The sequence below is a fragment of the Physella acuta genome, unplaced genomic scaffold (genome assembly GCF_028476545.2).
Source record: "Physella acuta isolate Inbredline_101_S28 unplaced genomic scaffold, ASM2847654v3 ptg000425l, whole genome shotgun sequence".
In the NCBI taxonomy this organism is placed as follows: domain Eukaryota; kingdom Metazoa; phylum Mollusca; class Gastropoda; family Physidae; genus Physella; species Physella acuta.
Window position 1 is genome coordinate 126,407 of NW_026731944.1, and position 22,614 is coordinate 149,020.

Consider the following 22,614-nt stretch of genomic DNA (forward strand, 5'->3'; position numbering starts at 1 on the left):
GTGATATATGGATTTTATGTGGTGATATATAGAGTTTATGTGGTGATATATGGAGATTATGTAGTGATATATGGAGTTCATGTGGTGATATATGGAGTTTATATTTATGTGGTGTACATGGAAATGAAGTGGTGATATATAGAGTTGATGGGGGCATGCATTGAGCTGATGTGGTGACACATGGATAAATATTATGCTGTACAGATAAATGTGGTGATACATTCAGTTTATGAGGTGATCCATCAGATTAATAGTAAATAAAAAATTTTATGACACCAACTTCCTAGTTAAACATCTATTAATATTATATCTTGCCTATATTTTTGGTGCTCAATTCTTTTTTTTTCTAGACAAAGAACATATCCAACCCTGAGTGTGTGAAGCTGCAACACAGAGGGTAAGTTAAAAACTTAACCAGGAAAATTATACATTTTTTGTTTTCTGTGTGTAAGGCTGTGTCACAAAGGGTTAGATAATTAAAAACTCAACCAGGAAAATTATATTTGTTTAGTGCTTATATTAGTTTTTGAGTATAAAAATTTTGGATAGTAAAGCAAAAGACTTAATTTTTCTTGTGACGTTAATTGGAGGTAAAAAGTGAGGAGAAAAAATTCTTGAACTAGTTAAATTTTATTAGAATATTTATTATGAATGAACCATTATGTTAAAATATTATTTTTGTCTCTATTGCTCATTTTTAATATTGTTTCTTAAATTTTAGTTAGTCCTTTTAAAAAAAAACCAGGTAGCTTACATTAAAACATTATGTAGCCACTTTAGAATGTTGCTAATATTAATAAAAAAATTCCAATCACATAATAGTCGTACAGACTGGAGATGGACCAGAAAAAACTGCACCATGACGCGCTACATCAAGACCAACGGCATCTGCTCCTGTACCAGTGAGGGGGTTTATGCTATCACCACAGACATGTACGATGATAATGTGAGTGGTGTTTCTATTCTTATAAATGTATAGTTTCGTCTGGGTTGTCACCCATGATATGGTTGAACGGAGTTATCTTTCCTGACTTATTATTCCTTGTTTTATATTATTTGGTTTAGGGTGTTATACATAAATGGTGTCACACTTACAAGGTGTGTTTGGGCTTTTGTTGATGATGTGTTATTATTGGGGGGGGGGGCGTTCAAAATGTGTCTCATCATGCTTTTGTATTTAAAAAAAATAATTTTGGAACATAATTTTAACAATTATTTTAACAACTGTTTAGTAGTTTTTTTAATTGTAGAAATAAAATAGTTTAAATCACAAACTCAGTTCAGTTAATGTTTCAGTTGGAAACAAAGTGTGATTGGGGGGGGGGGGGGGGGTGTGATTGAGTGAAGCATTTCTTATTTTAGGATTTAATTGAGGTTTGAATTTTCAAAAAAAGTTTAATGTTATTATTGGATGAACCCCCCCCCCCCCCCCTAAACTATTATTTTAATTTCACAATCTCTTGCTTTATTCCAGTGGGACAAGGGGAATAACTGTCTATTTTAATGAATTTTGCCTCATACTTTGGTTGTGTTTTTCAGTGGGACAAGGGAGATAAACGTCCTAAATTAATGAACTTCGCCTCATACTTTGGTTGTGCCATGTCTGCTACTCTCTGCCTTATGGTGTGTGGGGTTCACACGTACTTGAGGTAGGTACATTTGTGGTGTGTGGGGTTCAAACATACTTGAGGTATGTATGTTTATGGTGTGTGATGTTCATATGTACTTGAGGTAGGTACATTTGTGGTGTGTGAGGTTCATATGTACCCGAGGCCAATACAAAATTTGTTGTGTGGGGTTCACACATACCTGAGATTGTACAAAATCTTGTATGAGTGACTTTGCATATAGTGCCAAAATCTGACAAAAATACAATTTTTTTAGGCCTTTTGCAAGTTGATAAAAGTGTGAAAATATTTTTTTTTAAATCAATTGCACACAAACAGTATGTTGTTGAGTAGGCCTACGTGTTAGATTCAGGGCCTTAAGTTATTTATTTTTTAAATGTAAAATATACCTTGGAACAGCATTTGAAAATTTCATTACAACAATGAATTAATGCTTGAAAATAACAAGAAAAATTGTGGGAAATAAGTTAATTATTAATTAGTCCAACATTTTACTCTCCAGAACATCCACCAGTACTGCAGCTCTCCACCGGAACCTGTCTGTGTCCATGGCACTCAGCCAGCTGGTATTTATGTTTGGGATTGACAGATATGAAACACCCGTGAGAATTATTTATTCTGTATCATTTCCATAGAATGGAACAATAATTTTGGTCGCAATTTCCCATTTTTTATTACTGGAAAATTATTAAAAACATAGAAAATGTTATTGCAAGTAGGCCTATATTTTTTAAGACCTTAGGAAACAGAATAATTTTAATTGCTGGAATATACTTCAAAACCTTGGAAAATAAAATAATTTTATATTGCTAAAATATTTTTCAAAAACTTTGAGTGCTGTATTATCCCCACATTCCAACTATCAAGTATTTGGTCCAGTCCATGTTTTGTATTGTCCCCACATTCCATCTATCAAGTATTTGATCCAGTCCTTGTTTTGTATTGCCCCCACAGTCCATCTGTCAAGTATTTAATCCAGTCCATGTTTTGTATTGCCCCCACATTCCATCTAACAAGTATTTGATCCAGTCCATGTTTTGTATTGCCCCTACAGTCCATCTGTCAAGTATTAACCCAGTCCATGTTTTGTATTGCCCCCTCACAGTCTATCTGTCAAGTATTTTATCCAGTCCATGTTTTGTATTGCCCCTACATTCCATCCATCAAGTCTTTGATCCAGTCCATGTTTTGTATTGCCCCCACAGTCCATCTGTCAAGTATTTTATCCAGTCCATGTTTTGTATTGCCCCCACAGTCCATCTGTCAAGTATTTGCCATCCTCCTCCACTACTTTTTCCTGGCCACCTACTCATGGGTCATGAACGAAGCATTTAACCTGTACATTGTCATCACTTACTCCACCCACAACCCCAGCGAACAGACAAACTCCGGCTCCATGATCCGCTACTACGTCTTAGGCTGGGGTAAGGCTTTATTTATTATACTTTGGTAAAGGTAATAACTACAGTTACAGTATTAAAGTCTTAGGCTGGGGTAAGGCTTTATTTGTTATAGTTGGTAAAGGTAATAACTACAGTTATAGTATTAAGGTTATACTTTGGTAAAGTTAATAACTACAGTTACAGGATTAAGGTCTTAGGCTGGGTAAGGCTTTATCTGTTAAACTTTGTTAAAGGTAATAGTTACAGCATAAGTTGTTCTTTGTTTTACTTTGGTAATGTTAATAATTACAGATACAGTGTTAAGGTTATACTTTCATAAAGTTAAGAACTACAGTTCTAGCATAAGGCGTTATTTCTTATAATTTGGTAAAGCTAATAACTACAGGTACAGTATTAAGGTTACACTTTGGTAAAGTTAATGTGGAATAACAGGTAAATCATCGTCCTCTTGTCCCATCGTACCCAAAACACATGAAGCAGATGAAGCAGAGTTCATCTGTTTTAATGACCTTGGCACACATGGGGATAGTGAGGTCAGCACTTTGTCCAGCCACTTTACTCTCCCTAACATGAGTCAGGGTAGACTCAGGGACATTCTACAGTCACAAGTCCAAACCAAGCCCTGAACTCTAGATCCTCAGGCTAGAAGCCAATCGCTCTACCATTCGACCACACCATCACCTTTAGCAGGGCGGACTCAGGGACATTCTACATTTGAGCCCCAGATCTGATCTCCAGATCTTTGCGTTAGAGTTTGTGAGCTCTACTATTAGACCACGCAGGAAACAGTTATGTGAAAAAAAAATTAAATATCTCTTGGAATTATTCTTATGTTTATGTGAATAACTTAATAAATAAATAAACCAAATGAAGCATCCAAATAAAACTTGTATTTGTTTCATCCAGTTCTCCCTGCCATTTTGGTTGGTGCTTTTGTTGGAACTTCAGATCATTATTATGCACAAGACATGTAAGAGCTTTAGCCTTGTTGTTTTGTTGATTAGATTTTAATTAGCGTCAGTTCTTTATAGAACTTGAAAAGTAGTATCAGTAATTGCCTGTATCGTAGGGTATTTTAACATTGTTAAATGACAGTTGTTGAACTGGTCAAATGACATGTTTTGAACTGGTCAAATGACATGTTTTGAACTGGTCAAATGACATGTTTTGAACTGGTCAAATGACATGTTTTGAACTGGTCAGATGACATGTTTTGAACTGGTCAGATGACATGTTTTGAACTGGTCAAATGACATGTTTTGAACTGGTCAAATGACATGTTTTGAACATGTCAAATGACATGTTTTGAACTGGTCAAATGGCATGTTTTGAACTGGTTAAATGGCATGTTTTGATCTGGTCAAATTACATGTTTTGAACTGGTCAAATGACATGTTTTGAACTAGTCAAATGACATGTTTTGAACTGGTCAAATGACGTGTTTTGAACTGGTCAAATGACATGTTTTGAACTGGTCAAATGACATGTTTTGAATTTGTCAAATGACATTTTGCTTGCAGGTGCTGGGTGGCGCCTGATCACATGTGGCTGTTTATTGGTCCAGCTATTGGTATCATTTCAGTAAGTTTTCTTGTCAATAAGTTGTCTTTGGTGTCATCTCAGTAAGTTGTCATTGGTGTCATGTCAGCTGTCATTGGTGTCATGTCAGTAAGTTGCCATTGGTGTCAGTAAGTTGTCACTGGTGTCATGTTAGTAAGTTGTCATTGGTGTCACTAAGTTGTCACTGGTGTCATGTCAGTAAGTTGTCATTTGGTGTCATGTCAATAAGTTGCCATTGATGTCAGTAAGTTGTTTTAGTGTCATGACCTTAAGATATTATTCGTATTATGCCAGTATGTTGACATATGTTGCTAAATACCATAATCACTATAACTAACAATTAATATTATCACTTGTAAAATGTCCAACTTAACCACTGCTATAAAAAATAAAATTTGAAATCAAAGTGTTAAAATGAAGTTTTCACCTTTCACATCCATGAGCATAAGAAAAATGTTATTTTTATTTATTTATATTTTTTATATTGCTTCTTAGATAACAATTTTAGTTTTGATCTTCACTGCAAAAGAACACAATGAAAATTCGTACACAAAAAGTGATAAAACAAACAAAGTCATCAAGTAAGTCTCATGTTTGTCGTGTAAGTCAAGTCTTAAGAATTGTCTGTAGTGTAAGTCATGTCTGAAGTCATATCTGAAGAAATGTCTGTGAAAAAAAAATAATTGCTACTTTGCTATCAAAACAGTGTGCTACCTATGTGCTAGTATTTGTAGTAAGCAATAATAGGTGTGTAAGAAATAATTAGAACAGTGTAAACAGTATTTGTTGTATATTTTTTGTTTCTCTCCCCCCCCCCCCCCTCCCCACCCAGCATCCACATGAAAGCCCTCTGGACACAGGTAATTCTGGTGACTGTGTGTTGGGCTTTTGCCTTCATCTCCATTAAAATTGTGGACACCATTCTCAAGTACCTGTACGCCATGTTTACATCCTTACAGGTGAGTTGTTCTCACATTAATTAATGACCAGAATAGATGGGGTAGTGGGGCTTACACTTTAAACAATATATTTTTTAAAGGGAGAAAACTTGTGGATTTTTTTTTAAATGTAAGAATTCTCGGGTTGTCGCCCATGAAATGTGTGCAGCCAGTGAATTTAAAACAAATGGTGTAACCCTGAATCGTGCTGGCATTTTGAACTATTCTGTCGATGTAAAAGGAAAAAAATAAAATAGCGAAAATTTAATTTTAAAATTTCTTTCACTTAACAGCTCGACATTTTTTGTTTAAATCTGTATGGCTTTTAATATGTGGATGACTAAATATGCGTATGATGGCCAGATATGTCAATGTTTGTAATCTGGTTGTCCATAAATGACGTCACACTCGTAGGGGGAGGGGGGTCCGTAATTTTGATGAGGGGGGGGGGAGTGTTCAGATGGTGTGACGTCACACTTTTGCATTATAAAGAAAGAATGCTAGAAAACTAATATTTACCGTTATTTCACGTTTTAGAAATCTGTTTTAATAAATTGTAATAGTAAATTATTAAAATACTCTATTTTAACATGGTTCAGACAAGATTTTTGGAAAAATATCGGTGTTTTAAGAAAAATTCAACTGCAATTTTGAGGGGGGGGGGGGGGGTGGCTGAGGTGTGAACGTCACTTTAAGGGGGAGGGGGGTCTGATGTTCTGTGACGGAGAGGAGGGGGGGAGGTATAAAAAATCGTCAAAAAAAGCGTAAGTCATTTATGGATGACCCCTATATCTGTCAACTTTTGTATGTCTGTCAAGATTTGTATGTCTAACAACATGTATTGACTCCCAATCAATAGCATCAGGCTGTCTCTTAAACATTTTTTATCCAGTTTTGTGCTAATGTGATAAAAATTGTATATTAATGTAAAAAAAAAAAATAACTGTAAGTTGCCCTGCTTTTAATGTAATAACTATTTATGTTGATATGTAGTTTGTGGGGTTTTTAAAATTCAGCAGAATTGTAAAAAAAAAATGTTTTTAATCCTCTTTCAGACATACTTGTTAATAATTATCATTAAAAAAGTTTTAAAAAACCCACGTTTTCTGATTGAACTAAAAAGTAGAAAATAAATACTATACATCACAATAATGCAAGCGATCACTCTACTATAAGCGATGAAAAACGTGGGGTGCCGAAGTAAAAGTTATATTACTATTGATTAGATAATACTATTGACTTTTATTATGGAGCTTGTAGAGAGTCAACAGTATTAGAAACTGTAAGAAAATCACGTTTTTCATCGCTTATAGTAGAGTGATCGCTTGCATTATTGTGATGTATAGTATTTATTTTCTACTTTTTAGTTCAATCAGAAAACGTGGGTTTTTTTAAACTTTTTTAATGATAATTATTTTCTACTTTTTAGTCTTTGTCTGTTTGTTTGCATTAAAATCTTGCTATCGATTTTATCTTTTCGCATTCACTTTTTTTTTTGGGTAAACGAAGACAACTCGTAAAAAACACGTGCCTTGAACCCGTGTCGAGTGGCTTAGCAATCGTGTGCCCAACCACTCGACCATATCGTCTCCCCCATACTGGCCACCAGTTACGTTCTGGTTGTTTGTACACAAACACCGCGTGACAACTACTCAGTAAGCAAAAAGAGGGAGAGTACCGAACCTTGTTTTCAACAAATTACAGTTACTGGGTTATGTCCCTTTTTCCCCACGTTTTTTTTGTACAATTATATAGCGGTCTAAAATGATCAATAAAATGTTTCCATGGATCAATTTAGTAATAATAACAATTGAATATTCTATTGTCATCCAAAACAAAGCTTCCCTGAAAATTTCAGCGCGCTAGCTAACTGGGAAGTGCCAGAAATTTCGATCGCAAGATTTGATTGGAAAAACAAACAAACAAACAGAAGCGAAAGCAAGTTAAAGAAAACGTGGAAAAAATGATTTTAATCCTCCACATAATCTCTTAGAAAGTGTGGTAGATAATCTAGATAATCTTTCAGACATACTTGCTTATAAAAGAACTATACTCTTTAATATTCTTGTGATTTCCTACTCATGTATGAGGTTTACTGTTTACTTACAACTAAAAAAACATTAGATGTGATAGAAATAACTTTTTTTTTTCAATGTTTTCAGGGAGCTTTCTTTGTGGTCTTCTACATGTTTCTTCATGAAGAGGTGAGTGGTTTTGTTTTATACACGTGTGAACATAAGGCCAGTTTGTTAGGGATGAAGGTCAGTTTGTTGAGGTTAGTTTGTTAGAGCTGTAAGATTGTGGTCAGTTTGTTAGAGCTGTACGCTGTAAGAGCTCAACGTGTATGAAAAACTAGATATTTTTTAGTGTCTAGGAAGTGTTTATCTAAGCATCAAATATGGTTTATTGCATATTAAAAGGGAAAGTAGACCCACTGTGACTTATAATTCTTAACTTGATAACACGTCATTGTCCTGCCAAATTGAACACACGTTTTTATCATCCAGTTTTACGACACTTCATTGTCCGACATCTTGACCACACGTTACTGTCGGCCATCTTGACTATATGTTATTGACAGCCAATTGACCACATGTTGTCAGCCATCTTGGTCATACATTATTGTCAACCATCTTTACCACATGTTATTGTCAACCATCTTGACCACATGTTATTGTCAACCATCTTGACCACATGTCAGCCATCTTGACCACATGTTATTGTCAACCATCTTGACCACACGTTATTGTCAGCCACCTTGACCAGACGTTGTTGTCAGCCATCTTGACCACATGTCAGCCATCTTGACCACATGTCAGCCATCTTGACCACATGTCAACCATCTTGACCACATGTTATTGTCAACCATCTTGACCACATGTTATTGTAAGCTATTTTGACCAGACTTTATTGTCAGCCATCTTGACCAGACGTTATTGTCAGCCATCTTGACCACATGCTATTGTCAGCCATCTTGACCACATGTCAGCCATCTTGACCACATGTCAGCCATCTTGACCACATGTTATTGTCAACCATCTTGACCACATGCTATTGTCAGCCATCTTGACCACATGTTATTGTCAGCCATCTTGACCACATGCTATTGTCAGCCATCTTGACCACATGCTTTTATCAGCCATCTTGACCACATGCTATTGTCAGCCATCTTGACCACATGTTATTGTCAACCATCTTGACCAGACGTTATTATCAGCCATCTTGACCAGACGTTATTGTCAGCCATCTTGACCACTCGTTTTTGTCAGCCATCTTGGCCACATGTTAGCCATCTTGACCAGACGTTATTGTCAGCCATCTTGACCAGACGTTATTGTCAGCCATCTTGACCGCATGTCAGCCATCTTGACCACATGTTATTGTCAACCATCTTGACCACATGTCAGCCATCTTGACCACACGTTATTGTCGGCCATCTTGACCACATGTCAGCCATCTTGACCACATGTCAGCCATCTTGACCACATGTCAGCCATCTTGACCAGACGTTATTTTCAGCCATCTTGACCAGACGTTATTGTCAGCCATCTTGACCACATGTTATTGTCAGCCATCTTGATCACATGCTATTGTCAGCCATCTTGACCAGACGTCTTGACCAGCCAGATCTGCCCAGGACGCTGCCTGTCCCGGCCTATGTGATTTCTTCTGCTTCCAAAGCTTTAAATTTAATAACGCTGAAATTTCTTGTTTTTCTAACTCTTGCTCCCCCGCCCCACCCCCTCCCTTCCCCACACCCCCGGCCAGTATCCACCCTCGGGGGGACGAAACGCTAACCGTGTCGTCAAGGGGGATAATTCCAAGATGCTTCATTGATAAGTGGATTAGAAGGCTGATTAGATTGGAGGGGCTGGGGTGGGGGGCTGGGGTGGGGGCCACATGGACACAACAGCCAGGTCCGCTCAAGAAACTTTCAATTGATCTTTCCCGTCTTCTGCCTGCAGAACTGGGCATGGGCGTGGGGGGGGCATTGTTAGCGTCAAGTCGGTTTAGTCATGTGACATTGTTTTTGTGCAGTTGGTCATGTGACATTGTTGTTGTTAAGTTGGTCATGTCACATTGTTGTTATGTTGGTCATGTGGACATTGTTTTTATGGGTCATGCGACATTGTTGTTGTACTCTTGGTCATGTGACAGTGTTGTTATGTTGGTCATTTTGGTCATGTGACAGTGTTAAGTTGGTCATGTGACATTGTTTTTGTGCTGTTGGTCATGTGACATTGTTGTTATGTTGGTCATGTGACATTGTTGTTATGTTGGTCATGTGACATTGTTGTTATGTTGGTCATGTGACATTGTTGTTATGTTGGTCATGTGACATTGTTGTTGTACATTTGGTCATGTGACATTGTTGCTGTTCAGTTGGTCATGTGACATTGTCATTGTTCAGATGATCATTATCATCTATGTTATATACAGCCATGTTTTACTAACTAAACCTCTCCATCCCACCTTTTTTCCCCCTCCTATCATCTTCTCATTAACAAAACTGCCCCTTATGCCCTTCCTTTCCCCCTTTGTACTTCACCACGTACCTACTTTAAGTGCTCTTCCTGTTTCTTAAACCCAAGCGCTTAACTCCCCTGGAATTAAAACTAAACCCCAGCTTCTTTATGTCTTCTATCCTTCCTTCTAATTCATCTCTAATGAAGCATTAGTTCCTCCTGCGACATAAACTTGTTTGCTGGTAACTGGCTGTAGACACTCGAACCACCCCAACAACAATATCATCAATTCCCTCCCCTATTCAACACTTCAACTCGGTACAAAAGGGACGACAGGGGCAAGGGAGATAACGCACACTTGCCGACAGATGGCGCTGGCTGCAACAAAAGCCCTCCGCCATTGTTTTGGCTCACGAGACGTGGGTTCGTGCGCCGTATGCTCATCTAGCTAATTTGTCACTTTCTTCCTATTGCCCTCTCATGAGCTTTGAATAACCGCCGCGTTCAAGGGACAGAACTCGCGACGATGGTCTCAATACTAAAAAGATGATCAAGAAAGAGAACTGAGAAAGGGGTGGGGGGTGGCTAATCGTCAGAATTGGGGGGCTTAAAACCAATCTGTGAAGATCTGCATGTTTTGTTGCCCGCTGTGTTTCAATTCATCGGGGACACACCAAGTTTGAATATTTTTATCTGGGAAGTGACAAAAAAATATGAACTCGCTACTTTACATCGGGGTGGGTACTGGGTAGATTCCATTGGTGTAACCTTACAATGAACTGGGAAGTGTCAATAGTCCCAACTGTCAAATTGGCTAACATTTTGACATTTTGAATAAATGACGAGTAGATTCCGAGCAGATTGATTTAATTAAATCGAGAAAACAAAATAAAACAAAATGCATTGACTGTAAATATTATATATATATATATATATATATATATATATATATATATATATATATATATATATATATATATATATATATATATATATATAATTTGTATGTATATATAGTATGGTAGTACTTAGATGTTAGTATGTTAGTTAATACTATATGTTAATACTATATTTTAGATTATACTTATACTAGGGCCAAATATGGGCTAATAAAGGCATATAAAAATGTATTATAATTGACATCAATATATCTAAAGATCTATGGGTTCATAAGACGTATAAGCATTATTTTGGGATATATTTGTGTGATATAATTACTATAGATAATATAGGCCTATAGACAACGAAGCCAATTTTAATACATTTTATTTCAATTCTAAAGATCTTAGCTATTATGGGCTGAATTTGTAAAATAATACGGGTATATAAAAAGTAATTAAATACAAAAACTTTGACCAAGTCACGGTTTAGCGATGTTGAGGCGAAGAGTATTTACCGGCAATCCGAGTTGTATTAGGCGCATATGGGGCTCAAGTTGTTTTCCCGCGAACCGCAAGAAAAGGATTGCATTGTGCCCCGTGACAGACGAGCCCCTCCTGTGGGGCCGGGGCCGGAGTGGGGGCCCGCAGTTCTAATGACCATCCAATGATCATTGCTAACTGACTCACCCGCCGTCTGCTGGTGTGGAGGGGACATATGCCGTCCTGCTGGGAATTGCCGCCCATTGTCTTCTGCTTGAACAGGACACCATAAACCACCGCCAAACTGGCCAGTTGTGTGCAGCGCGGGGAGGCACGAAATGGCCAGGTTTTTTTTTTCCCCGCGTAAAACGTGACCAAACTAGGATAGATAGGTTTACTGGTTTTGGGTTATATTATGTTTGCTTTTGTATTATGTTCTGTCAATATTTTAACATTCTGAATATGTAAATTAGGAAGATTTTTTTTTTACACATTTCTGAGAAAGAAATCTTAAAATAATAACAAGAAATTTAAAATAAAATAAATTTTGTAAAATCTTAAAACAGTTTTTTGTACAATCTTAAGCAGGCCCCATTTTAAAATATTGTTGCAGTTTGGTTTAATTATTCATATTTAAGTATTCATTCATACACAGACCGGTGTCCGTTTGGCAGACATTATTAAAATATAATTAGAAGCTACGAACTTGTTCATATTTTTATATAAATATAATATAATACATATACATTCAAGATTTCTATTTTAAATTCCGATGACTCAATATCATCGATAAACATCCAGGACTTTAGCTGTTCGCGCATGCGCAGTTTATAATTTGTCAGACTTTCAAATGTAAAATTCTAAATGGTCGACCTGTCATGTTATCAGATAGAAACATAACAAAAACTATAATCGATTTTTGTTTTGTTTCGATGCCTGTAAAGAACATAATGAATCCTTGTCGATCTCAGGATTTTGATAAAAAGCCATCCGTCTTAAAATTGATTTGATAAAAAGTCATCAGTCTTAAAGTCAGGCGTTGCCGGGACGGTACCCGCGGGGTGATTGATGCGATGCATTCTTCGATAAGACGTCTCTGTCCGCGGGAATTTTCCGGGCGTTCATCACCGTATCTAGATGTACAAGGCGGCATTTCTCCACACTTAGCTGTCCCATTACTACTAGTCCCAGTCCGGTTGGGGGGTAGATGGAGGGGGAGGGGGGATTTGACGGGACCACGGCGTGAAAGGGGTGGGGGAAGGGGGATAACTCTGGCCGGAAACGATGCAATATGGCATCGCCGGCTGAGTTGCAATTCCCTTAAACAAACTTTTCCTGTTTGCGCGTCTGTCTCCGCGAGTTAAGACGGCGGGCCGGGCCGTCCCATAAAGACCAACAACATTTCATTTTTATGGAGGCTTTTTAATCTGCTGACTGGCACATTTGAGCGGCCATTATGATCCGGGGACTCTACGTCTTCCTTTTCGTTAATTGGATTAGGAAATATGGCCGCCCATCGGTCACGTGGCTGTAATTGAGCAGAACGGGCCGCGTGCCGGGGACCGTGTACGCCTGCGCAATAGTGTCGTTTGGAATTCCCGATTTCTGGCGGGGGGAAAAACGAGACAAATCAAATACGCAGATGGTCGTACAGGAGAGGACTTCAATCAGGGGCATTAATCGCCTCGGCGGGCCAGTACAATGAACGGGAGGTGGGCCACAAAATGGCTACAGAAATCCTCGAGCGCGCATCCTTGGACATGCTTCAGGGTGACCGTGGGGGCCAAGATTTTCAACAGAAGACAAAGTCAAGAGGGTCTCGCTGGAGACGGGCGGACGTTTTTCAATTATATTTCCACCCAATTTAAATTAAAACAACTGGCAACGTTTTTTGTTGCTTTTTTTTTCATGTACAGAGAAATTTGTGTGATTAAAATTATGTCCGCATGGCAATCTTCGTGATTAACTGGCACTTTGGGAGCTGACTTGTCAAAAACACTTGGGAATTCTTACTTATAGCGTAATTACTAAGTACAACCACAGTCCTTGGTAATATGTTTATATATATATATATATATATATATATATATATATATATATATATATATATATATATATATAGTAAATATGTTTGTAAATAGCCCCCTCAGCAAACTTTTACGTGGGACTCAATGGAGGAGTGATATTTAAAAAACCTTCGAATTATTAAAGGCCAAACACTGGCTCCTACACACCCCACTCAAGGAAAAACTATATGGGGCACCCGCTGATCTGGAGACCACAGTCCAGTTCATACACGAAGTTGGCCTTGTTGTTAAATCCTCCCTCATATACCAAATTAAGAACGAAGAAGAAGAAGATTAAAGATAATTAAAGCACCTTTATAGGCCTATCTTATTTATTAACGTTTACTTTTGGGAAACGACAGGACAACTTGCCGCTGAAAAAGAAATTAGGAACAAGATGGAATTGGATAGGTACACACTGCGCTGACCACTAACCAATATCACCAGACAGGCATTGAGGTGGAACCCTTAAGGAAAAAGGTTGACCAAAAAAATACCCGGCTGAAGCCACAAAGATGGGCTTCATCTGGAGTCAGGTTGAGAGGATAGCACTTGACAGAGGACTCTGGAGATCTTTGGTTGGCGGCCAATGTTCCCTCCAAGCTGCCTGGCCGCGCAGTAGTTTTGAACCTGCAGCTTTGTAGAATACACACATTCTTGTATACGACTTTTAGAACACCGCGCACATAAAATACACGTTGCACACTGACTGTTTCCCCTGAGAGGAAATGTAGTTGGTGGTCCATACCCCATCAGGGGTGTCGGGCAGTGATGATGAAGATTTATCTCGTAGTTGAGGGCGGAATAGATCTCATAAGATTCTGGTACTGGTGCGTCCATTGGGCGACACCGACAGGACCCGAGCTAACCTACCTGACACTTCTGCACCTCTGTAATAAAACTGCTGCAGTTAACTTTTCCAAACGTCGGTAATCATTTTTTGACAAGCCGCCAGTGAAAACAAAAAAAAAATCAGCTTCATTCTAAACCTCTATCAGATATGATCACCAGCAAGCAATTCTCTGCACATTTTATGGCATAACGCATTCATCAACGTTTTTCTTCATCACAATGGTCAGAATCCCCCCCCCCCCCGTGTTTCTCCAGACTTTTTTTTCTGCGGGGGGGGGGGGGGGGGGCGACGACACTGGTAAAAGTATATGTTTTCTATATAAATTCCATTTCGTTCGGGGGGGGGGGGGGGCGGTAGACTTTCTTCGGGGGAAGCGCCCCTCTCCCGAAGAGATGCCTGGGAGAAACTCTGCCCCCCCCCCCCACAACCTCCCAAAATGTATTTACATTTGCAAAGTCAAGTCTAACATGTGTTATTTGATGTATTCCCCCCTACTCACACACACACTCCTACGTGTTAGCAAAATAGTCAACGGTCAAGCAGTTGATTTGTTGTTACACCCCCCCCCCTACCTACTTGTCAAACAGTCACATAGCTATAAGTCAAACAGTTAACTTGTTGTATACTGCCGTATCGATATTCCACTTACCATTGTAATCGTGGTTTGATATCGTCCCTACAGGTTCGTGAGTACATTAAGAGCCGACAAAAGAGAAGAGCTCTTCAGCTGCAAGGATTCGAATACCAGGATAATCACTCGCTCGATTCCTTTGCCTCTAACAGTTTAATTGACAAGGTAAGTGTTTAGCAACAGAAAGACTCCGATGTTTACTGTCATGGTTGGTTTTAATAACGCTGAAGTTTTTTTTTTTTCTAGAGCAATTTTCGAATATGTTTAACATTAGCTTGAACCTCAGTTTTTTAAAAATAATTGTTAGTTTCGGTGGATGGTTTCTTATTTCTTATCTGGCATTGTGTCGGATGTTTGCCTTGTCGGAAGATGTCGCTTTAGTTATACGAGCCGGCCCGCGGCGTATCATACGCCGCTATTTATTTGTTTTATTTTCTACTTTTCAGTAATTCATAATTTGTGAATTCGACAGTACCAATGCTGCCACTGAAAATATTTGCTTTAAAACACTATCAGTAGGTCGTTAAGGACAATACTACCCCCACCCTCCTTTCCCCAACCCCTACCCTACACCCCCCCCCCCCGTGAAAGCAGCCTCCTCTTAGTTACTTCCCCTAAGTTTAAAATCGTTTCAAACTAAATTATTTGCCCCGAATAGCCGTCACTAAACCTGGCTCTACGATTGTAAACATTTAGCGTGAACCAAAGCTCACCAGACCATGTAGTGGAGGGGTGGGAGGGAGCGCTTACAGCTTGTTTTCTAGCGTCTCCAAAAAGAGAATTATATATATAGATAGATACTTGACGCCGAGTTTCTTTTTAGTTTTGAGTTTTCTCCGATGATATTCCTCTTGTTATTTTACTGTTTCGGTACCCATAAACATAACATTAGCACTCCCCATTATAGTTCCGTAACACCTCTAGAGATCATCGACGTTTCCATAGGACTGAAACTTCCGAGATCTCTGTGAGACCGAGACCTTATTAAGATACCTCCATACAACCAAGACACCTCCCACCCTTATAAAACAAAGACCCCCCCCCATAAAACCAACTCACATAAAACCAAGATTCCCATAAAACCAAGACTCCCCCCATAAAACCAAGACCCCCACTCATAAAACCAAGACTCCCCCCCATAAAACCAAGACCCCCCCCATAAAACCAAGACCCACTCATAAAACCAACCCCCATAAAACCAAGACCCCCCCCCATAAAAACAAGACTCTCCCCCCCCCCCCCCCCCACCATAAAAAACCAAGAATCTCATAAAAGCAAGACCCCCCAAAGGATCAAGACCCCTATAAATGCAAGACCTCCAAAAACCAAGATCCCCATAGTATCGACATCGATAAAACCAAGACGTCCTTAGTACCAAGACCCCTAAAAAAACCAAGACCCCTAAAAAAAACGACTACTAAAAAACCAAGTAAAAAACCAAGACCCCTAAAAACAAAGACCCCTAAAAAACCAAGACCCCTAAAAAAACGACTCCTAACAAACCAAGACCCCTAAAAAACCAAGAACTCCTATAGTAGCCTACTTAACCCCCCCCCCCCCCACCCCAGCGCGTTCAATCCAGTGTTCAATTCTCGCTGTCTGCTCCCCACCCCTCCCCACGTGATGCCCGTGTTTACCCAACCAGCTGTGCCAGACCCCCCAACAGTAGATGCTTGCATTGGACCAGCAGGTCGATCTCTAACTAAGCCGGGCATTTACCTTTCGATATGTGGAGCTTGTCGTCAATACATTGGGATATCTTATTTACATTAGAAACTGTGATATCTGGAGCTTAGTGACATTAGAAACTGGGATATCTGGAGCTTGTGGTCAATACATTGGGATATCTTATTGATATTAGAGCCTGGGATATCTGGAGCTTAGTGACATTAAAAACTGGGATATCTGGAGGTGACTGACATTAGAAAATGGGATATCTGGAGCTTGTCGTTAATACATTGGGATATCTTAGCGACATTAGAAACTGGAATATCTGGAGCGTAGTGACATTAGAAAGTGGGATATCTGGAGCTTAGACATAATATATTGATATATCTGGAGCTTAGTGACTGTACAATGTGATATCTGGAGTTTTTTTTGACATTATACAGTATTTTTACAAAATACACTATCTATTAATTTACAAAATTATAATAACAACAACAACAACAAAAAAAACCCACAGAAACTGCCTAAAAATCACTCAACATAAAACCCACCCAACTACCTAAAAAGCACACAAGTACTTGAAAAACCAAAAATAAAAAAATAAAAAAACCAAACATAAATATCTTTTAAAAAACAACAACAACAACACATACCTAAAAAAAACTATCTTCAAAACAACCACACAACTCTACTCATCATAATCATCCATCAACAAAACACATACTCAAATTTTACCCCCACCCCCATCCCACCATCAAGCATCCCCCCCCCCCACCACATCATCAAATAAACAGCGATGATAAGACAGCGATGATCTCTCCCCCTCCCCCCACCCCCACCCCCATCGCGCCACCGTGTCAGCCGCGCGGCCATCTTGGTGGAAGATAAACATCCACCCTGAGTGTATTAGTAGCCATTCTTCGCCTTGGTGTTAACACAGCCGGCGATCTTTAGCCGGACATTTCTTCCCCCGGCCAGTCACATGATCTCCGACACGGTCCCCTATTGGACCGCTTGTCTTTCGAGACTGATGCGACAAGCATTTTCAATTTCTTTAATTACATTACCCCGATCCCCACCCTTTTCCTTTTTCATGTAAAAAAAAAAAAAGAAAAATAATAATAATAATAATATAAAAAAACAAGACCGGATTTAAAACGGAACTCAGCGGCAGAACAAGTGGAAGAGAGCGTTGTTGATTTTGATCATCCGGGCTGTCAGATCCGGCGTTTGCTTCCGGACAGAAATTCTGTGGCGATCTGTCGGAGCAGACGCAACTCATCAATCGTGGCTGGAATTGGTTGATTCCTATCTCTGACAAATACTTCTCCTAATTCCTCTTTTTTTTTTTTCGCTTTTTTTTTCTTTTTTACTGTAATCGTCAAATAGGGTGCGGGTGGGCGGTTTTTTTTTGGGCGAGTTGAAGTTTACTTAGCTGGGATTTGTTTTGACAAAGGGTGGGAAGACTAAGCCGGACAAAGAGACGTGGGCAGGGTGTTGAGATTTAGGGGTCGGAGACTCAGGGCCGGGCAAGGAATCAGGGCCGAATCTTGAGGCTTAGAACTTGACTTTAAGAGAGCCAGGGCCGATCATAGAGACAGAGAGACACAGGCCGAACAGAGAGACCCAGAGCTGGACAGAGACACAGGGCCGGACAGAGAAACCCAGGGCCGGACAGAGAGACCAATGGCCGGACAGAGAGACCAATGGCCGGACAGAGAAACCCAGGGCCGATCATAGAGAAACAGGGCCGGACAGAGAAACCCAGGGCCGATCAAAGAGAAACAGGGCCGGACAGAGAAACCCAGGGCCGATCATAGAGAAACAGGGCCGGACAGAGAAACCCAGGGCCGGACAGAGAAACCCAGGGCCGGACAGAGAAACCCAGGGCCGGACAGAGAAACCCAGGGCCGGACAGAGAAACCCAGGGCCGATCAAAGAGAAACAGGGCCGGACAGAGAAACCCAGGGCCGATCATAGAGAAACAGGGCCGGACAGAGAAACCCAGGGCCGATCAAAGAGAAACAGGGCCGGACAGAGAAACCCAGGGCCGATCATAGAGAAACAGGGCCGGACAGAGAAACCCAGGGCCGATCATAGAGAAACAGGGCCGGACAGAGAAACCCAGGGCCGATCATAGAGAAACAGGGCCGGACAAAGAAACCCAGGGCCAATCATACAGAAACAGGGCCGGACAGAGAAACCCAGGGCCGATCAAAGAGAAACAGGGCCGGACAGAGAAACCCAGGGCCGATCATAGAGAAACAGGGCCGGACAGAGAAACCCAGGGCCGATCATAGAGAAACAGGGCCGGACAGAGAAACCCAGGGCCGATCATAGAGAAACAGGGCCGGACAGAGAAACCCAGGGCCGATCATAGAGACATAGAGACGAACGAAGAGACAGGACAGAACAGAGAAACCCGGAACCGAACAAAGAAACTCTGGGCAGGACAGAGAGACCGAGGGCTGACCCTAGAGTCCTGGGACCGAACAGAGAAACCTAGTGCCGATCATCGAGACCTATAGCTGGACAAAGAGACAGGGCCGAACAGAAAGACCCTGGGCCGGACAGAGAGACACAAAGCCAGACACAGATATTCAGAGCCGAACAGAAAACCCATGACCGAAGAGAGAGGCCGAAACATGACAGAAATTCTCAGAATGGAGACACAAACCCAGAAAGAGATACAAAATAATAACAAAAAGATAACCAATACCCGGGCAGGAAGACAACGGCCCAATTTGGGTAGTTTGTGACCCATATTTTGAGAATCCCGGGACCCAGCTGGTGTTGTTGTTCTGTAACTCTGCAACGCCTCAACACACTTGATTTCATTGATTCAAAAATTTTAAACTGGAGTTCTGAGATTTTCAAATGTCCAAGTACCCTAGTCCAACTTTCTACTCGGCTTTAGCATAAATTCAACACAGTAAAGATTGCGGTTTCTTTAACCATATTGCTTTAAACTTTAGTCTAGTTGCTCTTTCTTTAAAGTCTGGTCGCTTTTTGTTTTTAAAATAGACATCAGTGATCCAAAGAAATGGTCTCTTTCTGTCTATTGGTTATGATCGGTTTAAAGTCTAGTTGCTCTTTGTTTTAATTACACATCACTGATCTCTTTCGGTCTAATGGTCACCTAAGGTCGCCACAGTGTTCAGCTTGTCTAACCTAACGGTCACCAACGGTCGAACGTAGTGGTCATCACCTGTCCAATCAAACGGTCACCTAAGGTCTATCGTGTGTCCAGCTTGTCTAACCTAATGGTCACTACCGGTCTTATCTACCTTCTGCCATGTCCAATTACATCACGTGATCCCCTTAAAACAAACGACCCGGGCTATGGGACTCAAAAAAACAAATTTCGTTCATCGAAATATCAAATGTGTAAATAACCTAAAATTTGTGCAAGGGAAATAACTCTTTCAACCTTTCATATATTTTTTTTATTTAAAAAAAAAAAGCGAATTCTGTTCTACAGAAACAAATTTCCTCCCCTGGCGAACAAATATGCCGGGGTGTTACGAGTGATCCGCGTTTGAATAGAAGATACGAGTAGACGGGCAGAATCAATTAGCCCGCTGGACGACGGCTGACGGAATTTCTCAGTTTATGGCCGATATCCGCGCATGCGCAGTGGAATTTATTTTTTTTTTTTTTTTTTTTTTTTAATTTTTTTTTTCCTCTCAAAGTTTTGAAAAGGCAGACCGCAGTACACCGATATGAATTCGCCAGTATTTATGTTGCGTGCGCTACAAAAGTATGGCTTTGTTCTACTCTCTCCCATGGCTAAAGGCGCAGACAGCAATAGATGCTACCGAACTATGGAGGAGGGGGTAGGCGGGGGGCGCATTCAGGGAACAGGAAATAGAATTTGACATCTGACCCCTGCGCCAGGCCGTGAATGCCGATGTCCCGGCCAGTTATGGGTGTAAAAATACAACATTAAACACATTCACAGAAATAGCATCCACAAAATTGATAAATTGGATAAAAAAGGCATTAAAGGGGGGGGGGGGGGCGGGGTGGCATTGCTTGAGGTATGGAGGAGGGGGAGGGTAGGCTTTGGGAATTGTGGGATTGATGAGGGGGATGGGTGGGGGGGGGATGTTGTAGGGGTGTGAGGATAGGGTGCAGGGAGATGAGGGTGGGTGTTAGGGTTGTTAAATTAACGGGATGAGTTTGGAGGGGGTTGGTTTAGTGCAGTGGTAATGATGTAATTAAAATGTGGTTTTGTTAACAGTGGTAATGGTGTAATTAAAATGTGGTTTTGTTAACAGTGGTATTGATGTAATTAATGATTGCCTCCTGTATAATGATTGTCTCCTGTCTTATGTTTGTCTCCCGTCTTATGATTGTCTCCTGTCTTAAGACTGCCTCCTATATAATGATATCCTCCTGTCTTAAGATTGCCTCCTGTCTTAAGATTGCCTCCTGTCTTATGATTGCCTCCTGTCTTAAGACTGCCTCCTATATAATGATATCCTCCTGTCTTAAGATTGCCTCCTGTCTTAAGATTGCCTCCTGTCTTAAGATTGCCTCCTGTCTTAAGACTGCCTCCTATATAATGATATCCTCCTGTCTTAAGATTGCCTCCTGTCTTAAGATTGCCTCCTGTCTTAAGATTGCCGCCTGTCTTAAGACTGCCTCCTATATAATGATATCCTCCTGTCTTAAGATTGCCTCCTGTCTTAAGATTGCCTCCTGTCTTAAGATTGTCTCCTGTCTTATGACTGCCTCCTGTCTTAAGACTGCCTCCTATATAATGATATCCTCCTGTCTTAAGATTGCCTCCTGTCTTAAGATTGTCTCCTGTCTTAAGACTGCCTCCTATATAATGATATCCTCCTGTCTTAAGATTGCCTCCTGTCTTATGATTGCCTCCTGTCTTATGATTGCCTCCTGTCTTATGATTGCCTCCTTATGATTGTCTCCTGTCTTATGATTGTCTCCTGTCTTATGATTGCCTCCTGTCTTATGATTGCCTCCTGTCTTATGATTGTCTCCTGTCTTATGATTGCCTCCTGTCTTATGATTGTCTCCTGTCTTATGATTGCCTCCTGTCTTATGATTGCCTCCTGTCTTATGATTGTCTCCTGTCTTATGATTGTCTCCTGTCTTATGATTGTCTCCTGTCTTATAATTGTCTCCTTATGATTGTCTCCTGTCTTATAATTGTCTCCTGTCTTATGATTGCCTCCTGTCTTATGATTGTCTCCTGTCTTATGATTGTCTCCTGTCTTATGATTGTCTCCTGTCTTATGATTGTCTCCTGTCTTATGATTGTCTCCTGTCTAATGATTGTCTCCTGTCTTATGATTGTCTCCTGTCTTATGATTGCCTCCTTATGATTGTCTCCTGTCTTATGATTGTCTCCTGTCTTATGATTGTCTCCTGTCTTATGATTGTCTCCTGTCTTATGATTGTCTCCTGTCTTATGATTGTCTCCTGTCTAATGATTGCCTCCTGTCTTATGATTGTCTCCTGTCTTATGATTGCCTCCTGTCTTATAATTGTCTCCTTATGATTGCCTCCTGTCTTATAATTGTCTCCTGTCTTATGATTGCCTCCTTATGATTGCCTCCTTATGATTGCCTCCTTATGATTGTCTCCTGTCTTATGATTGCCTCCTTATGATTGTCTCCTTATGATTGCCTCCTGTCTTATGATTGTCTCCTTATGATTGTCTCCTGTCTTATGATTGTCTCCTGTCTTATGATTGTCTCCTGTCTTATGATTGCCTCCTTACTTATGATTGTCTCCTGTCTTATGATTGCCTCCTTATGATTGTCTCCTGTCTTATGATTGCCTCCTGTCTTATGATTGCCTCCTGTCTTATGATTGCCTCCTGTCTTATGATTGTCTCCTGTCTTATGATTGCCTCCTGTCTTATGATTGTCTCCTGTCTTATGATTGCCTCCTGTCTTATGATTGTCTCCTGTCTTATGATTGCCTCCTTATGATTATCTCCTGTCTTATGATTGTCTCCTGTCTTATGATTGTCTCCTGTCTTATGATTGTCTCCTGTCTTATGATTGTC

At 40.2% G+C, this 22,614-nt stretch overlaps 1 protein-coding gene across 2 annotated transcripts in view; it reads left to right on the forward strand.

The window, feature by feature from the left end:
* LOC131942762 (cadherin EGF LAG seven-pass G-type receptor 1) overlaps positions 1 to 22,614 on the forward strand; it is a 48,954-nt gene that overhangs the window by 25,546 nt on the left and 794 nt on the right. For both annotated transcript variants that reach the window (XM_059302684.1, XM_059302685.1), the window contains exons 16-26: positions 351 to 397; positions 823 to 946; positions 1,540 to 1,649; positions 2,131 to 2,230; positions 2,884 to 3,052; positions 3,938 to 4,001; positions 4,552 to 4,612; positions 5,087 to 5,172; positions 5,424 to 5,550; positions 7,692 to 7,733; positions 14,958 to 15,071. In XM_059302684.1, the coding sequence (XP_059158667.1) occupies positions 351 to 397; positions 823 to 946; positions 1,540 to 1,649; positions 2,131 to 2,230; positions 2,884 to 3,052; positions 3,938 to 4,001; positions 4,552 to 4,612; positions 5,087 to 5,172; positions 5,424 to 5,550; positions 7,692 to 7,733; positions 14,958 to 15,071 (1,044 nt within the window). The remainder of the gene's footprint in view (positions 1 to 350; positions 398 to 822; positions 947 to 1,539; positions 1,650 to 2,130; positions 2,231 to 2,883; positions 3,053 to 3,937; positions 4,002 to 4,551; positions 4,613 to 5,086; positions 5,173 to 5,423; positions 5,551 to 7,691; positions 7,734 to 14,957; positions 15,072 to 22,614) is intronic.